General features: G+C 47.3%; 1 protein-coding gene across 1 annotated transcript in view; it reads left to right on the top strand.

The window, feature by feature from the left end:
* The window catches only part of DUSP12 (dual specificity phosphatase 12), a 96,348-nt gene that overhangs the window by 39,390 nt on the left and 38,586 nt on the right, over positions 1–18,372 (top strand). The window contains exon 5 of the mRNA XM_075320925.1: positions 17,257–17,347. Coding sequence (XP_075177040.1) covers positions 17,257–17,347 — 91 coding nt within the window. The remainder of the gene's footprint in view (positions 1–17,256; positions 17,348–18,372) is intronic.

Here is an 18,372-nt window from a genome sequence, read left to right as displayed (position 1 = left end):
TCGACATAACTGTTTTTCTCCACTTTGTGGTTAATTTTGAGAAACTTCTTTTATCTGTATTGAAATACTGTTTGATACCATGTGATGACCCTGTGTTATACTTGTATTTAGCCATTTATTTGATTTTTTGCTATATTGGAAATTGCTTCTTTCATTTTTGCTCCTGGTATCCAGGGGCAAATCGAAGGAATCTTGTGCTAATATTCTATACTTATTGGAGGTATTATACGGTTATACACCTTGTTGATGGTGTGGTTTTACAATGCTGGCCAAAAGTATTGGCACCCCTGCAATTCTGTCAGATAATACTCAGTTTCTTCTTGAAAATTATTGCAATCACAAATTCTTTGGTATTATTATCTTCATTTAATTTGTCTTCAATGAAAAAAAATTGTCATAAAGCCAAATTGGATATAATTCCACACCAAACATAAAAAAGGTGGTGGACAAAAGTATTGGCACTGTTTGAAAAATCATGTGATGCTTCTCTAATTTGTGTAATTAACAGCACCTGTAACTTACCTGTGGCACCTAACAGGTGTTGGCAATAACTAAATCACACTTGCAGCCAGTTGACATGGATTAAAGTTGACTCAACCTCTGTCCTGTGTCCTTGTGTGTACCACATTGAACATGGAGAAAAGAAAGAAGACCAAAGAACTGTCTGAGGACTTGAGAATCCAAATTGTGATGAAGCATGAGCAATCTCAAGGCTACAAGTCCATCTCCAAAGACCTGAAAATTCCTGTGTCTACGGTGCGTAGTGTCATCAAGAAGTTTAAAGCCCATGGCACTGTGGCTAACCTCCCTAGATGTGGAAGGAAAAGAAAAATTGACGAGAGATTTCAACGCAAGATTGTGCGGATGGTGGATAAAGAACCTCGACTAACATCCAAACAAGTTCAAGCTGCCCTGCAGTCCGAGGGTACAACAGTGTCAACCCGTACTATCCGTCAGCATCTGAATGAAAAGGGACTGTATGGTAGGATACCCAGGAAGACTCCACTTCTTACCCTGAGACATAAAAAAGCCAGGCTGGAGTTTGCCAAAACTTACCTGAGAAAGCCTAAAACGTTTTGAAAGACTGTTCTCTAGTCAGGTGAGACAAAAGTAGAGCTTTTGGGGAAAAGCCATCAACATAGAGTTTACAGGAAAAAAAAGAGGCATTCAAAGAAAAGAACACTGTCCCTACAGTCAAACATGGCTGAGGTTCCTGATGTTTTGGGGTTGCTTTGCTGCCTCTGGCACTGGACTGCTTGACCGTGTGCATGGCATTATGAAGTCTGAAGACTACCAACAAATTTTGCAGCATAATGTAGGGCCCAGTGTGAGAAAGCTGGGTCTCCCTCAGAGGTCATGGGTCTTCCAGCAGGACAATGACCCAAAACACACTTCAAAAAGCACTAGAAAATGGTTTGAGAGAAAGCACTGGAGACTACTAAAGTGGCCAGCAATGAGTCCAGACCTGAATCCCATAGAACACCTGTGGAGAGCTCTCAAAATGGCAGTTTGGAGAAGGCACCCTTCAAATCTCAGGGACCTGGAGCAGTTTGCCAAAGAAGAATGGTCGAAAATTCCAGCAGAGCATTGTAAGAAACTCATTGATGGTTACCGGAAGCGGTTGTTCGCAGTTATTTTGGCTAAAGGTTGTGCAACCAAGTATTAGGCTAAGGGTGCCAATACTTTTGTCTGGCTCATTTTTGGAGTTTTGTGTGAAATGATTAATGATTTGATTTTTGTTTCATTCTCTTTTGTGTTTTTTCATTGCAAGCAAAATAAATGAAGATAATAACAAATAATTTGTGATTGCAATCAATCAGTATTATCTGACAGAATTGCACGGGTGCCAATACTTTTGGCCAGCACTGTATGTGTGTTTTGCACTTTCTTATTTTTGATATAATAAATAATTTTGGGAATAATTGTGAGTTCTATATGCTGTGCGGTGAAACACTGTCCACAGCGCAGTCAATCGGGGTGAATGGCTGCACGATAGGGTGATGTCACGTCAATTTCTAAAGCCCGGAAGTTGAGACGTGACATCACCGGATACCAGCGGCCACCGCAGCTTGGGTGTCATGGGATTGGCACTAAGCTACATAGCACCGCTCAGTGCAAAAGTTGGTACAAAAAGGTAGTTGACGATACAATTAATTTATTTATTATTGTTGATATGCAAAATATACAAAGTAGTGGCCAACCTCATAAAAGAACATTTCTCTATCGTTTCATTGGGGGACACAGGACCATGGGTTATACTGCTGTCACTAGGAGGCTGACACTAAGTAGATAAAAAAAAAGTTAGCTCCTCCCTAGCAGTATACACCCCGAACCGGAGGCGGACTCAGATCAGTTTTTGCTTAGTGTCGTAGGAGATAGTTAGCAATATACAAAACAAGATCCACAATGGTAAGTTTAAGTAGCTGGACCAATAGCTGAGCCAATAGAATAATCAGACATAAAACATAACTTTTACTATTCCATATATAAAAATGAACTGTAGTTCATAGATGAGTTAAAACCAAGGTTCACAGTCGTCACAGTAATTAGACGATTAACCAGACCAAAATATAGGTATATGGAGATCCTACACAACACGGGCTGCCTCAGCTGGTTTAAATTCTAATGGACAAACATGCCAACAAGCGCTCCATCCAGCTGAAGTATATATAGAAATGGTTAATCACATTTAAGATCCCCAATCATGGGAACCTGTCTCTGTGTGTATTATAGGCAGATTTTTATACACTGAGGAATTAAAAATAAAATATTCCTCTCTGATAAGGAATGGTCTTACCAAATCCCAAGATAATAGGCAGGCATTAATTGCAGGTTACCGGCTCAGTCACAGGGGGGCTGTTTCTCAGCACATCAAATCCCATACAGCCAGATAACCTGAGTCAGGCAATTTCAGTGGTTCCCACTCCCAACGTTTCAAACTGGATCATCAGGGGAGTACAAGTGGGATATCAGCAGTGGACGTCACTAAGCATCGCTTTTACATGACCCTCCACAGGTGCCCGATTCACTACAATAGCAATAAATACATATCAGAAAGACGCCCAGGGAACTGCCGTTCAGGCCGCGTTTGTCATGCCCCATGGTTGTATTAACTCACCGCATCCAGGCGTGTGTCGAACCTGATTCAAGCTTGCCGCGCTTAGCATTTGGAGCAACGCTCCAAATATAGCACGGCGCATGCGCGGATTCGTTGGAATGATGACGCGCACTCCCAGAATGCCTCCGGGCCGGAAGTTACGCATCATCCAAAGCAGCGTCGCTTAGAAAGCGTCATCCTCCTCACCCGATGACATCACATCCGGGTGAGTGGAACGCAAGCAACCCCATTGAATGGGTACATATGTTAGCGCTGCCTAGCAACCTCGGTTCCCGATACCATGGCTGCATTTCTAGTTACAAGGCATTGGGCACAAGTCCACATAGAAATGCCGGTATATATTAGCAATGTCACAGGTCAGGTTTATACTATGAAAAAATAGAATGAAAGCGCACTAGGCTGGTGCAGCCAAAATGATGTAAACAAGAGAAAAATAGAAAAAAGATTTAAAAAAAACGGATTAAAAAACAGAGGGCTTCTTACAGAATAGGCTCCGGCCCATTCCAAAAAACAGTCGGAAACACAGGGTCAAATTGAAAGTCAGTGCCCAGATGGGACCCACAGAGAGAGGGCAAAGGCCACCAGAGACGGCCAGGGGGACTATAAGGGCACTTAAATGTATGTTGTTTGTTGTTTTAAGGGGAGTGGATAAGATCATCTAAATGTGTTTCCCTTAAAGGGGGAGGGTCAAAGAAACTAAGGTGCATACTAGTCACTGACCCTAGGTGTAAATACACACTACCTAGCATGTGGGGGTCGGCACCCTATCATAACCCACGCCCGTGGTGCCCCCACTCGGGCGTCGACTTTCCCTCCTAATAGGGCCCTAGTTCTAAGGTGCTCCTAAAAAAGGGGAGAAAGAAAGGGATTCATTTAATCCCACTGGTACCATAGTACCAAGGGTATAGATCCAGAAGCAGTCCTTCTGGAGGATGATCTTGTCCCAGTTTCCACCACGTAAAGGAGGGTGGATCAAATCAATGCCCATTACTCTAAAGCTTCCCAAATCGCCATTGTGGGAAGCATTGAAGTGTCTTGCCACTGGTGTGTCATTTTTATTTAAGATGTCATTTTTATGTTCCCCCACTCTGCGCCTCAGCTCCCTGATGGTCTTGCCTACATACAGCTTACCGCAACCACAGCTCACCTTGTAAACCACCCCCTTTGATTTACAAGTTATAAACGACCTCAAAGAGTATATTTTACTGCCTGTTTTGAGTTTTTAAATTCCTTTCCTTCTTCTATATACTTGCAATTGATGCAGTCATAGCACTTAAAACAGCCTTTCACATCACTTTTTTTGGCTGTTTTTTTCTCTTGGAAGTGGCTATGGACCAATCTGTCACTTAAGGATCTCGCCTTTCTGTAAGTAACAGATGGGTGATCCGAAAGATATTTGTCAATCGCAGGGTCCATATGTAATATGGGCCAGTGTTTCGATAGTATTTTCCTTAGGTCCACTGCACCGTTGTTAAATGTTGTAATGAACCTTAAGGTGTCCGTGGTGGTGGCATTTTGATTGTTGGGATGTAGTAAATCACTCCGATCCAAACCGCATGTGGACTTGTAGGCCTTCATAATGACCTGCTCAGGGTAGCCCCTCTCTCTCAGGCGTCCCATCAGGTCAACTGACTGTGTTTCAAAACCCGCATCATCTGAACAGTTTCTCCGCATCCTTGTAAACTGTCCCTTAGGAATCCCCCTCTTAAGGGAGCCAGGGTGAGCGCTCTCCCATTTTAACAAGGAGTTTGAGGAGGTGGCCTTTCTATACGTTGTTGTTCTAAGGCGACCCTCTGGTCCTCTCTCGACCAAAACATCGAGGAACGCCAGCTTATCTCCACCTACTTCACAAGTGAAGCGTAGGCCAATGTTATTATTATTCAATTTGGCCATAAAAGTGTGGAACTCCACCTCCGAGCCCTTCCAGACAAGGAAGATGTCGGCTATGTACCTAGTCCACAAGACGACGTCCTCCGTGTCTATCAGGCCACCAAAAACCACCTTCTCCTCCCACCAGCCCAGGAGGAGGTTGGCATACGATGGGGCACATCACGTCCCCATCGCAGTCCCCCTGAGCTGATGGAAGAACCTCCCATCGAAGGTGAAGACGTTCTTGGTCAAGCAAAAAGTAAGGGCCTTGATGACAAAGTCGTTGTGCTGCATATATTGATTCCCTCTAGTGCTTAAAAAATACCTCACTGCCTCCACTCCGGCCTCATGGGGGATGGACGAGTACAGAGCCTCCTTGTCGATACTACATAGGAGCATGCCTTCCTCAAGATAGATATCGTCAATTCTACGTAGGAAGTCACTTGTGTCCCTCAAGTACGAATTAAGGGAAATCAAAAAAGGTCTTAGAATCCTGTCAACATAGATGCTCAATTTCTCTGTTATACTACCAATACCCGACACAATAGGGCGACCTCTCAAAGGGTTACACCCCTTGTGTATTTTTGGCAAGATATAGAATGTTGCCATTACTGGAAAAATAGGTAATAGGTAGTCAAACTCATTTTTGTTTATAATATTCAAAACAAGAGCTTCGTCTAACATGTTCCTTAGTTCGTTTTTAAATCTCAAGATTGGGCTTGAATCAAGTCTGGTATAACATGCCTCATCATTGAGGATCTCAAGACAAATGTTCTTGTAGTCTTTGGAATCCAGTATCACCACATTGCCCCCCTTGTCAGAGGGCTTGATGGTGATACTGGAGTCCTTTTCCAAGGTTTGTAGACTTAGCATTTCCGTTTTTGACAGGTTGTATTGACCCCTACGTGTTCTTGTGCTATTTTTGATGTCCTCGGTCACCAAGTTGACGAAAACATCTATCGCATCAGTCTCTGCACAGGTAGGCGGTGTTTTCATGCTTCTATTTTTAAGGTGCGTGAATGGCCCTTCACCCAGGTCATTAGGATTGGTATCACTCAGATGAAAGAGTAATCTAACGTCTTCTAGGAGGTCTCCTGGGATTCCTAGTTCGGCTGATGATTTCTTTGTCTGTCAAAAAATTTTTTCCACTTCATAAGCCGAAGGGAGCTATCAGTAGCTTCCTTCTCCCATCTGCTTATGGAATCAGGATTTTTTTGACGGTAACCCGGCTGGAGGGTTATCCTTAGGTGTCTAGGGACTATTCTGTCTTTAATGTAGCTTTCTAGTGATTGGACCTCCCACCAGGATATTATCCGCTCCTTATATACCCTGGTGAGGTCCTTGAAAGCACCACTCAAGGTTGGTGTGTACCTCTTCAATACAAGATTTTTCTCAGAGAAGACATCTTTGGCCTCAGAGGCCCATTGCCTAGTGTCAATATCTGTCGATAAAAAACCTGCCATAGACAGCTGAAAATTCAAGATAGTTAGCAATATACAAAACAAGATCCACAATGGTAAGTTTACTGATAGCTCCCTTCGGCTTATGAAGCTTCTTTTGGATGAAGAGAGAAAAAACCTGTTAATTCTTGAAGATTCCCTGAAGGAACATATTGATGTAACACGCAAATTCTCCAGTGAAGGCGAGTTTGCAAATAAAGAACTTGTATTGCAAGGTGTTATTGAGAAATTCCAATATAGATTAAAAGAGAGAAAACATAAATTCTACATTAGGGATCTTCAAGATTTTAAAGATAATAGAGTCTACATCCCTTCTAATAATCGAACTGCGAGGCAGAGTGAGACTGACTTTTCGTCCACAGACGCAGAACTGTCTGATACGGATATTAGGTACAAACCTCAACAACAATACAAAAAACAGAGGGGGAGAGGGAGAGGAAGCTACAGGGGAGCCAATTACAATCAGGGCCGGGGGGGTTTTTTAGACAACCAGTATCACCTGAGGAGCAAGGGTGTACCAAACCCCATGTAATGGGGGGAGCTCCTCAGGTGATAAATCTGTCTTCTAGACCCCTCAATAATTACTGAGCTATTAATTTTGAACAAGGGCTTGTCCTTTGTCCCTACCACTGATTTCAATGAGTTTACAGCAATTAAGGATCTTAACTTATTTGCTAGATGCCTTAAGTGGAAAACATTTTTTGACAGACAAAATGAGAAATCATCAGCCGAACTAGGAATCCCAGGAGACCTCCTAGAAGACGTTAGATTACTCTTTCATCTGAGTGATACCAATCCTAATGACCTGGGTGAAGGGCCATTCACGCACCTTAAAAATAGAAGCATGAAAACACCGCCTACCTGTGCAGAGACTGATGCGATAGATGTTTTCGTCAACTTGGTGACCGAGGACATCAAAAATAGCACAAGAACACGTAGGGGTCAATACAACCTGTCAAAAACGGAAATGCTAAGTCTACAAACCTTGGAAAAGGACTCCAGTATCACCATCAAGCCCTCTGACAAGGGGGGCAATGTGGTGATACTGGATTCCAAAGACTACAAGAACATTTGTCTTGAGATCCTCAATGATGAGGCATGTTATACCAGACTTGATTCAAGCCCAATCTTGAGATTTAAAAACGAACTAAGGAACATGTTAGACGAAGCTCTTGTTTTGAATATTATAGACAAAAATGAGTTTGACTACCTATTACCTATTTTTCCAGTAATGGCAACATTCTATATCTTGCCAAAAATACACAAGGGGTGTAACCCTTTGAGAGGTCGCCCTATTGTGTCGGGTATTGGTAGTATAACAGAGAAATTGAGCATCTATGTTGACAGGATTCTAAGACCTTTTGTGATTTCCCTTAATTCGTACTTGAGGGACACAACTGACTTCCTACGTAGAATTGACGATATCTATCTTGAGGAAGGCATGCTCCTATGTAGTATCGACGTGGAGGCTCTGTACTCGTCCATCCCCCATGAGGCCGGAGTGGAGGCAGTGAGGTATTTTTTAAGCACTAGAGGGAATCAATATATGCAGCACAACGACTTTGTCATCAAGGCCCTTACTTTTTGCTTGACCAAGAACGTCTTCACCTTCGATGGGAGGTTCTTCCATCAGCTCAGGGGGACTGCGATGGGGACGTGCTGTGCCCCATCGTATGCCAACCTCCTCCTGGGCTGGTGGGAGGAGAAGGTGGTTTTTGGTGGCCTGATAGACACGGAGGACGTCGTCTTGTGGACTAGGTACATAGACGACGTCTTCCTTGTCTGGAAGGGCTCGGAGGTGGAGTTCCACACTTTTATGGCCAAATTGAATAATAATAACATTGGCCTACGCTTCACTTGTGAAGTAGGTGGAGATAAGCTGGCGTTCCTCGATGTTTTGGTCGAGAGAGGACCAGAGGGTCGCCTTAGAACAACAACGTATAGAAAGGCCACCTCCTCAAACTCCTTGTTAAAATGGGAGAGCGCTCACCCTGGCTCCCTTAAGAGGGGGATTCCTAAGGGACAGTTTACAAGGATGCGGAGAAACTGTTCAGATGATGCGGCTTTTGAAACACAGTCAGTTGACCTGATGGGACGCCTGAGAGAGAGGGGCTAACCTGAGCAGGTCATTATGAAGGCCTACAAGTCCACATGCGGTTTGGATCGGAGTGGTTTACTACATCCCAACAATCAAAATGCCACCACCACGGACACCTTAAGGTTCATTACAACATTTAACAACGGTGCAGTGGACCTAAGGAAAATACTATCGAAGCACTGGCCCATATTACATACGGACCCTGCCATTGACAAATATCTTTCGGATCACCCATCTGTTACTTACAGAAAGGCGAGATCCTTAAGTGACAGATTGGTCCATAGCCACTTCCAAGAGAAAAAAACAGCCAAAAAAAGTGATGTGAAAGGCTGTTTTAAGTGCTATGACTGCATCAATTGCAAGTATATAGAAGAAGGAAAGGAATTTAAAAACTCAAAACAGGCAGTAAAATATACTCTTTGAGGTCGTTTATAACTTGTAAATCAAAGGGGGTGGTGTACAAGGTGAGCTGTGGTTGCGGTAAGCTGTTTGTAGGCAAGACCATCAGGGAGCTGAGGCGCAGAGTGGGGGAACATAAAAATGACATCTTAAATAAAAATGACACACCAGTGGCAAGACACTTCAATGCTTCCCACAATGGCGATTTGGGAAGCTTTAGAGTAATGGGCATTGATTTGATCCACCCTCCTTTACGTGGTGGAAACTGGGACAAGATCATCCTCCAGAAGGAATGCTTCTGGATCTATACCCTTGGTACTATGGTACCAGTGGGATTAAATGAATCCCTTTCTTTCTCCCCTTTTTTAGGAGCACCTTAGAACTAGGGCCCTATTAGGAGGGAAAGTCGACGCCCGAGTGGGGGCACCACGGGCGTGGGTTATGATAGGGTGCCGACCCCCACATGCTAGGTAGTGTGTATTTACACCTAGGGTCAGTGACTAGTATGCACCTTAGTTTCTTTGACCCTCCCCCTTTAAGGGAAACACATTTAGATGATCTTATCCACTCCCCTTAAAACAACAAACAACATACATTTAAGTGCCCTTATAGTCCCCCTGGCCGTCTCTGGTGGCCTTTGCCCTCTCTCTGTGGGTCCCATCTGGGCACTGACTTTCAATTTGACCCTGTGTTTCCGACTGTTTTTTGGAATGGGCCGGAGCCTATTCTGTAAGAAGCCCTCTGTTTTTTAATCCGTTTTTTTTAAATCTTTTTTCTATTTTTCTCTTGTTTACATCATTTTGGCTGCACCAGCCTAGTGCGCTTTCATTCTATTTTTTCATAGTATAAACCTGACCTGTGACATTGCTAATATATACCGGCATTTCTATGTGGACTTGTGCCCAATGCCTTGTAACTAGAAATGCAGCCATGGTATCGGGAACCGAGGTTGCTAGGCAGCGCTAACATATGTACCCATTCAATGGGGTTGCTTGCGTTCCACTCACCCGGATGTGATGTCATCGGGTGAGGAGGATGACGCTTTCTAAGCGACGCTGCTTTGGATGATGCGTAACTTCCGGCCCGGAGGCATTCTGGGAGTGCGCGTCATCATTCCAACGAATCCGCGCATGCGCCGTGCTATATTTGGAGCGTTGCTCCAAATGCTAAGCGCGGCAAGCTTGAATCAGGTTCGACACACGCCTGGATGCGGTGAGTTAATACAACCATGGGGCATGACAAACGCGGCCTGAACGGCAGTTCCCTGGGCGTCTTTCTGATATGTATTTATTGCTATTGTAGTGAATCGGGCACCTGTGGAGGGTCATGTAAAAGCGATGCTTAGTGACGTCCACTGCTGATATCCCACTTGTACTCCCCTGATGATCCAGTTTGAAACGTTGGGAGTGGGAACCACTGAAATTGCCTGACTGAGGTTATCTGGCTGTATGGGATTTGATGTGCTGAGAAACAGCCCCCCTGTGACTGAGCCGGTAACCTGCAATTAATGCCTGCCTATTATCTTGGGATTTGGTAAGACCATTCCTTATCAGAGAGGAATATTTTATTTTTAATTCCTCAGTGTATAAAAATCTGCCTATAATACAAACAGAGACAGGTTCCCATGATTGGGGATCTTAAATGTGATTAACCATTTCTATATATACTTCAGCTGGATGGAGCGCTTGTTGGCATGTTTGTCCATTAGAATTTAAACCAGCTGAGGCAGTCCGTGTTGTGTAGGATCTCAATATCCCTATATTTTGGTCTGGTTAATCGTCTAATTACTGTGACGACTGTGAACCTTGGTTTTAACTCATCTATGAACTACAGTTCATTTTTATATATGGAATAGTAAAAGTTATGTTTTATGTCTGATTATTCTATTGGCTCAGCTATTGGTCCAGCTACTTAAACTTAGTGTCGTAGGAGGCTGATATGGGCCGTGTCGGCCCCCCTCAGCCATTTGATTTTTGCGTTTTTTCCTTTTTTTCGGCGCCGCTCATCGCTCTCATACCTGTCTTCTCGTTTCTGAAGGTATCTTCTTCATCACTCATCCTCTGCAGCCCTGTGGATACCACTCCCCAGGGTCGCAGAGGCTTGAGACGTCGGGCTCTCTCCCCCGTCCATCCCCGTGGTACCACTCCCGGGTTTGCGTGTGGCGCAGATCCTTCATGGGCACCCCTGATCCACCCTGCGGTATTACCCCAAAGGGTGCACAGGGACATGCAGCAGGGACTGGACCTCCGCAGCGCGTCTGGAGTCTGATGGGGTCCGCATCGCTCCCTTCTCCTGCAGGGGGGCTCCTTTCCCCCCCTCCTGACGTCCACTTCCCTGCCTCTCCACGCTGCTTCCCTGGAGCCCGCAGTCTTCCATGAGGTGGGCGCTGCACACAGGCAGGGGCAGAGCGCCCTGCCTGCACCGCATTCATCGCTGGGCCCAGCGCCGCCGAGATCAGGTAGGACCGACCGACCTCCTACCTTCTTCCCTCGGCTGCTGCAAAATTTAGGCCCCGGTCTCGGCCTAGTCGCCCCTGCGTCCTAGCCACGCCCCCCGCTGCAGCGCTATTGGCCGCCGAACGTCAGGCCCAGTCTCCTCCCACCGCTCAGCCTCCTGGCTTACTGTGTGTGCAGTGGATGCCCCATTTTTTTTGCGCTCTAACGCGGCTCCTCCTCCAGCGTCCCCTCGACATCTTAGCCTGCTCCTGGTCTCCTGAGGCTGCAGTGCGCCGGCGTTTTCTCCCTGGCCACGCTCGCTCCTAAACTCCCTCTTCCTGGACTGGTGGGCAGCACACAGTACCCGGGTAAGCTCTGCTTCTACGGAGTAGCCCTCACTAGGTAGTTTTCACTTGGTTTAGTGACTATTTAGTCCTCTCCTGTCTCCTTCCTAGCAGCCCCAGTGAGAGTACCATTGCACCATGCCTAATTCTAGGTCCGCCCGACCCAAGCAGGCCCCATTTGCCTTATTTTTTGCATGCTCCTCTGCCGACGCCTCAGATACCGCAGCTGCCGCAGCGTCAGATGCTGCAGGGTCCTGCGTCCTGCCCCTCCCGACTGGCTGGCGTCCCTGTCCCAGTCCGTAGATTCCCTCTCTGAGGCTTCTCGGACCATTGCGCAAGCGCTGCGCCTGCTGCCGTCGCTCGCCCATACTCCCGCAGACCTGACGCAATCTCCTCAGGAGGAGGTGCGCCCCGTCGCAGGGACCTCCTCTGCTGCTCAGAAGCGGACCCGCCAGGTCTCGTCTTCAGCATCCTCCCAGGTTTCACCTTCATCCCCAGGTCCAGACTACCACTCCTCCCGTGAGTCTTCCGACCGCTCCGATGACGATTCAGATGCGGCACCTCTGCTGGATTCAGAGCAGGCGGCTGATGTTCGGCGCATGGTGAATAGCCTGGTAGAAGCAGTAAACCAGACCCTAAAGGTACAGGCTGACCCAGTCTCCTCTCAGAGCACCCAGGTCTCCTTTAAGCGGATGAAGCGGGCCCATAGCGCATTCAGTGGACATCCAGTATTCGCTGAGTTACTGCGCAACCACAGGCAACAGCCGGACAAGGTGTTTACCAGCGGTAAGTCCATTGATTTACATTATCCCTTTCCTGAAGGGCTCCGAAAGGAATGGGCAGGCTCCCCTGTGGTCGACCTCCCAGTCTCCCGCCTGTCTTCTCACACAGTCCTTCCGCTCCCTAACGGTACGTCTCTCAAGGACCCCACGGACCGTACTATTGACAGGTTGGCCCGTTCCGCCTTCGAGGCAGCGGGCACATCTCTCTCCCCGGCCTTTGCCTCTGTTTGGGTTGCGAAGTCACTAATGTCCTGGGCGGACACTCTACGCAGCGGACTCCGTGCCATTTCCGTCAATCCGGATCTGGTCCACATCTCTTCGCAGATTTCACTCGTGGGTGAGTACCTTCTCAACGCAGCCCTGGCGTCGGCTAATTGCGCGGCCCAGGCCTCTAGCAACAGTGTGGCTATCCGTCGAGCCCTCTGGCTCCGGTCCTGGAGTGCGGACGCGGCCTCTAAGAAATCATTGACTTCCCTGCCCTTTTTGGGGGAACGTCTTTTCGGAGATAGGCTAGACCAGTTGATTTCCGAGGCGACGGGAGGAAAAAGTACATCCCTCCCCCAATTTCGCCCTAAGCGAGTCCAGAATCGGCGCCCCACCGCTCGTTTCCAGTCCTTTCGCAGCTTCAACTCCCCACCTCAACCTCGGAAATCCCGCTCCCCTCCGAGGGACAGGAAGACCCCGTCATTCAAGACCAATCCCGCCTGGCGTTCACGTCCCCGCCAGTCCACGAAGTCCTCCTCCGTTTACAGTCGTCGCTCCTCCAAGTGACTCGCGGTCGGCGCGCAACAGCGCCAGACTTGTAAGAGGGCGTCTGTCTCAGTTCCAGCATGTGTGGCTCCCCTTGACCGCGGATGCCTGGGTCAGAGAGATCATCGTCTCAGGCTACAAAATAGAATTCGATTCAAAGCCACCGAGACGTTTTTTCCAATCTCGCCCTCCCGAGTCCCCCGCGCGGGCTCGCGCGTTCTTTCACTCCATAGAATCCCTTCTCCAAGCCGGAGTCGTGGTACCAGTCCCTCCCTCAGAACGTTTCAAGGGGTTCTATTCCAACCTTTTTGTGGTCCCCAAGAAGGACGGCTCTGTCCGCCCCGTCCTCGACCTAAAGCTTCTCAACAGGTCATTGAGACCTCGGCCATTTCGCATGGAGTCCCTCCGCTCCGTGATCGCGTCCATGGAGGTCGGCGAATTCCTGGCATCGCTGGATATTCAAGACTCCTATCTTCACGTCCCGATAGCCCTCTCCCACCAACAGTTCCTCCGCTTTGCGATAGCAGAGGACCACTTCCAGTTCACGGCTCTTCCCTTCGGCCTCGCATCTGCCCCCAGAGTCTTCACAAAGATCATGGCGGCTGCCATGGCAGTCCTACATTCCAGAGGTGTTATGGTCATTCCGTACTTGGACGATATGTTAATCAAAGGTTCTTCTTTCGATCGACACCCTTTCACGGTTAGGATGGCTGATCAATCGGAAGAAGTCCTCTCTGACCCCGGCCCGACGGATCACCTTTTTAGGCATGGTATTCGATACCACCCAAGGGCGGGTGTTCCTCACACAGGAGAAGATGTCTTCCCTGCAACAAGGCCTCCGCATTCTCCGGCGTCAGCGCCAGGTTTCCATCAGGTTCGGTATGCGAGTCCTCGGTCGTATGGTGGCGACGATGGAAGCGGTACCCTTTGCCCAGTTCCATCTCCGGCCTCTCCAGCTGGCCTTGCTGAGGAAGTGGGACAGATCTCCCTTTTCTCTGGACCGCAGGTTTCATCTTTCACCGGAGACCCACGACTCACTTTGTTGGTGGATCAATCGCCGCAACCTCGCGATAGGAAGGTCATTCCTTCCGCTCCACTGGAGGATAGTGACCACCGACGCCAGTCTCCAAGGCTGGGGGGCAGTGTTCCGGCATCACACAGCGCAAGGCCGATGGACACCTCGAGAGAGTTGTCTCCCGATCAACATTCTGGAGATCAGAGCCATCCGGCTAGCCTTGCAGCAGTTTCAGCACCTAGTACAGGGTTTCCCAGTCAGGTTCCAGTCGGACAGTGCCACGGCGGTGGCGTACATCAACCACCAGGGAGGCACAAGGAGTGTCGGGGCGATGCGGGAAGTCAAGAAGATCTTGCACTGGGCCGAGTCTCATCACTCCCTGATCTCGGCGGTACACATCCCCGGCGTGGACAATTGGGCGGCGGACTTCCTCAGCAGGGAAGGCCTCACCTCAGGCGAATGGTCTCTCAACAGGGAAGTCTTCAACCAGATCTGCGGCAGATGGGGAACTCCGGATATGGACCTAATGGCCTCCTGGTTCAACTGTCAGGTTCCACAATTCGTCGCGCGGTGCCGCGACCGCCTGGCACTAGGAGTCGACGCCCTCACGCTATCGTGGAGCCAGTTCAGTCTCCCGTACATCTTCCCTCCGCTTCCTCTGATCCCGAGGGTTCTCAAGAAGATCAAGGCAGAAGGAATACCAGTCATTCTGGTGGCTCCGGACTGGCCCAGGCGAGCATGGTTCGCAGAACTCACTCAGCTCCTCGCAGACGCTCCGTGGCGCCTTCCAGACCATCCAGATCTTCTGTGGCAGGGACCTCTCTTCCACCAGAACTCAAAGGTCCTAAAGGTCCTAAATTTGACGGCCTGGCTATTGAATCCTGGGTTCTAGCTCAGGCTGGTTTTTCTTCAAGGCCAATTGGGGAGAGGAAAGCTCATGAATAAGGGACGCGCAATCAAAAGGATAAAACCATATCACAGTGATCCTCATTATAATTAATAGTCACTTGGCTGTGCACCCAGAGTTTTTTTGGTTCGGTTTTTCTTCTAGGGTGATACAGACAATGATTAGGGCCAGAAAGCCATCTTCATCAAGAATATACTACCACACGTGGTTTTTCACCAGGACAAAGCGGTTCTCCGGCCAGACCCCTCCTTTCTGCCAAAAGTGGTCTCACCGTTCCATCTAAACGAAGAAATTGTCCTTCCATCCTTCTGTCCTGGTCCCTCTCACAGCCTGGAGAAGTCCTTGCACACCCTGGACCTGGTGCGTGCCCTCAGAATTTACGTCTCCAGGACCGCGCCTTTCCATAAGTCGGACGGTCTGTTCGTCCTTCCTTCTGGTCCCAAGAGGGGTAAGTCGGCGTCCAGGGCCACGATTGCCAGATGGATCCGTTCCGCCATATCTGAGGCCTATCGGATTCGGGACAGGTCTCCGCCGCGGGGAGTAAGGGCGCACTCTACCCGGGCAGTAGTAGGCTCTTGGGCGATTAGGCATCAGGCGTCGGCCGATCAGGTCTGCAAGGCCGCCACCTGGTCTAGCCTGCATACCTTTACTAGGTTCTACCATATTCACACCCAAGCATCGGCAGATGCCAGTCTTGGGAGAAAGGTTTTGCAGGCGGCACTTGCACACCTGTAATAGGGTGAGAGCATTCGGATATTGTACAAGCCCGCCGAGGGAGGCCGTTTTCTTCCTATCTGCGGTGCTTACGTATTCCCACCCAGGGACTGCTGTTGGACGTCCCATGGTTTTGTGTCCCCCAATGAAACGATAGAGAAAGTAGGATTTTTGTGTACTCCCCATAAAATCTCTTTCTCTGAGTCTTCATTGGGGGACACAGCACCCACCCTGCTTGTTTTTGGTTGTTTAATTGCATTTTGCCTGCCATTTTCAGTGGTCTTCTGTTCCTAGACCATTTGTTCGCACGGCTACATTATTTTAGTTATGACCTTGTCTTATGTATGGTGGTTCTGGTAGTACTCCTACTGCTTGTGCACCAAACTGATCTGAGTCCGCCTCCGGCTCGGGGTGTATACTGCTAGGGAGGAGCTAACTTTTTTTGTCTACTTAGTGTCAGCCTCCTAGTGACAGCAGTATAACCCATGGTCCTGTGTCCCCCATTGAAGACTCAGAGAAAGAGATTTTACGGTGAATACACAAAAATCCTACTTTCTTGGATTTAGCAAAGAATACAGTATGAAAAGACTGCCCTGAGCAGCACAGATTAACAAAGGCAACAACAGGTTTGGGGAGCAAGTAAATCACAGGGAATAGATAAATCCTTCCAGTGGGCCCCTGAGCCAGGAGTGAGCACATACAGACTATCCATCCTCCTCCCGCCTTGCGTCCTTTTTGCAGGAAAAGTTGACTTTACAACAAATACATTTTATTCTTTCTTTATTTTTTACAAATGACTGATCACTTTTTATACTTCTTTTTTGTGTATCTGTATAATGAAAGTTACATTTTTGTCTTGTTTTTACTTATCTTGTACACAAATTCATGATCGTTTTATCCTTTGGATCCTCCCGTTCAGTGATACCAGTTATGCAAGTTTTTTTGTTTATTTTTTTTCCTGCATAAAAACTGTGCGTTTCATTTTTTTTTCTATATTTTTTTTCTTAGATTTTTAGAAAGGTTCTTGAACTTTTCGTTTACTTGTATTGTAGTGCATCAGACTTGTCAGTGCTACACGGACAGTTGGCGTGACATCTGCAGGGTTATACCACCACGATCGGTGGTAACACCAATTGTGGCTGATGCAGCATGGTGTCGGCTATAGTGCACAGCTCATGCCCTCTGTATTTTTACCCTTCGGGTGGTACAAAAACACTCAAAAAGGTGGCGCCGAGGATTAAGACCTATTCATGACTGTTGTAAAATGGTGAACTTGTGGGCATTAAGGGGTCAAAATTTGGAAAATGTTTAATTCGATTTTTATTTTGCAACTTTGGTAACAGCAATTCTCTTATCTGTTTTTAGAATTACATAAAGTTCCACGTGAAGTGTTTGCCTCAGATCCTGCTTCTATGGGTCAAAGTAAAGAGATCTTATTCAGATGCAGAAAATGCAGGTAATTTTTATATATATTATACTAGCTGTAGTACCCAGGCGTTGCCCGGGATAGTAACTGTCTCTCTGTCTCTCTCCCAGTCTCTGTCTTTCTCTGTCTGTCTCTGTATTCGTCTCTGTCTCTCTATCTCTGTGTCTCTCTATCTGTGTCTATCTGTTTCTATCTGTCTGTCAGTCTCGTTCTCCGTCTGTCTGTCTCTCGTTCTCCGTCTGTCTGTCTCTCATTCCCCGTCTGTCTGTCTCTTTCTGTCTCTCTCTATCCGTCTCCCCACCGACATCTTATTACCTCACACATAAGCTTCTTATACTAACAATTTATTTTGTTCCTATAGCAACCAATAGCAGCTGCTATTAATAACCTAAGACCTCCCAGCTCCATTGACTTTAAGGCTATGTGCCCACGGGACTATGTACCTGCGGATATATCTGCAGGTACAGTTGCACATGGAAAAAGCCAAAAATGTACAAGAGAAAATATGGCACTGCATTACTGCAAAAGAGAGATATTTAGTTTATGTATTGGCCAATGCATGTAAGCCCGGAAACCAACGGCAAGGTATATCTCGGTAATCCGGGAACCTAACTTAAATGCCACTATCTAGGTTAAAAACATCTGTATCTGGGCAAAATGCCACTATTTGGACTACAAACCTCCATGTATGGGCAGCTAGGCTCCTGCTACAATGGTTATGAACACAGCCAGGTCTTAGGGCGGAGTGCTCAGTCAGAAAAAGACTCACTAGAAATATCAAAAAACTGACCCGCACATCCAACAAATGTGAACAGGTGCCAGCTGCCCATACATGGAGGTTTGTAGTCCAAATAGTGGCATTTTGCCCAGATACGGATGTTTTTAACCTAGATAGTGGCATTTATGTTAGGTTCTCGGATTACAGAGATATACCTTGCCGTTGGTTTCCGGGCTTACATGCATTGGCCAATACATAAACTAAATATCTCTCTTTTGCAGTAATGCAGTGCCATATTTTCCCTTGTACATTTTTGGCTTTTTCAGTGTGCAACTGT

This window comes from Anomaloglossus baeobatrachus, chromosome 8, assembly GCF_048569485.1.
Source record: "Anomaloglossus baeobatrachus isolate aAnoBae1 chromosome 8, aAnoBae1.hap1, whole genome shotgun sequence".
Classification (NCBI taxonomy): domain Eukaryota; kingdom Metazoa; phylum Chordata; class Amphibia; order Anura; family Aromobatidae; genus Anomaloglossus; species Anomaloglossus baeobatrachus.
Note: the sequence above shows the minus strand (reverse complement) of the source record. Positions and strands in the feature narration are given on the sequence as shown.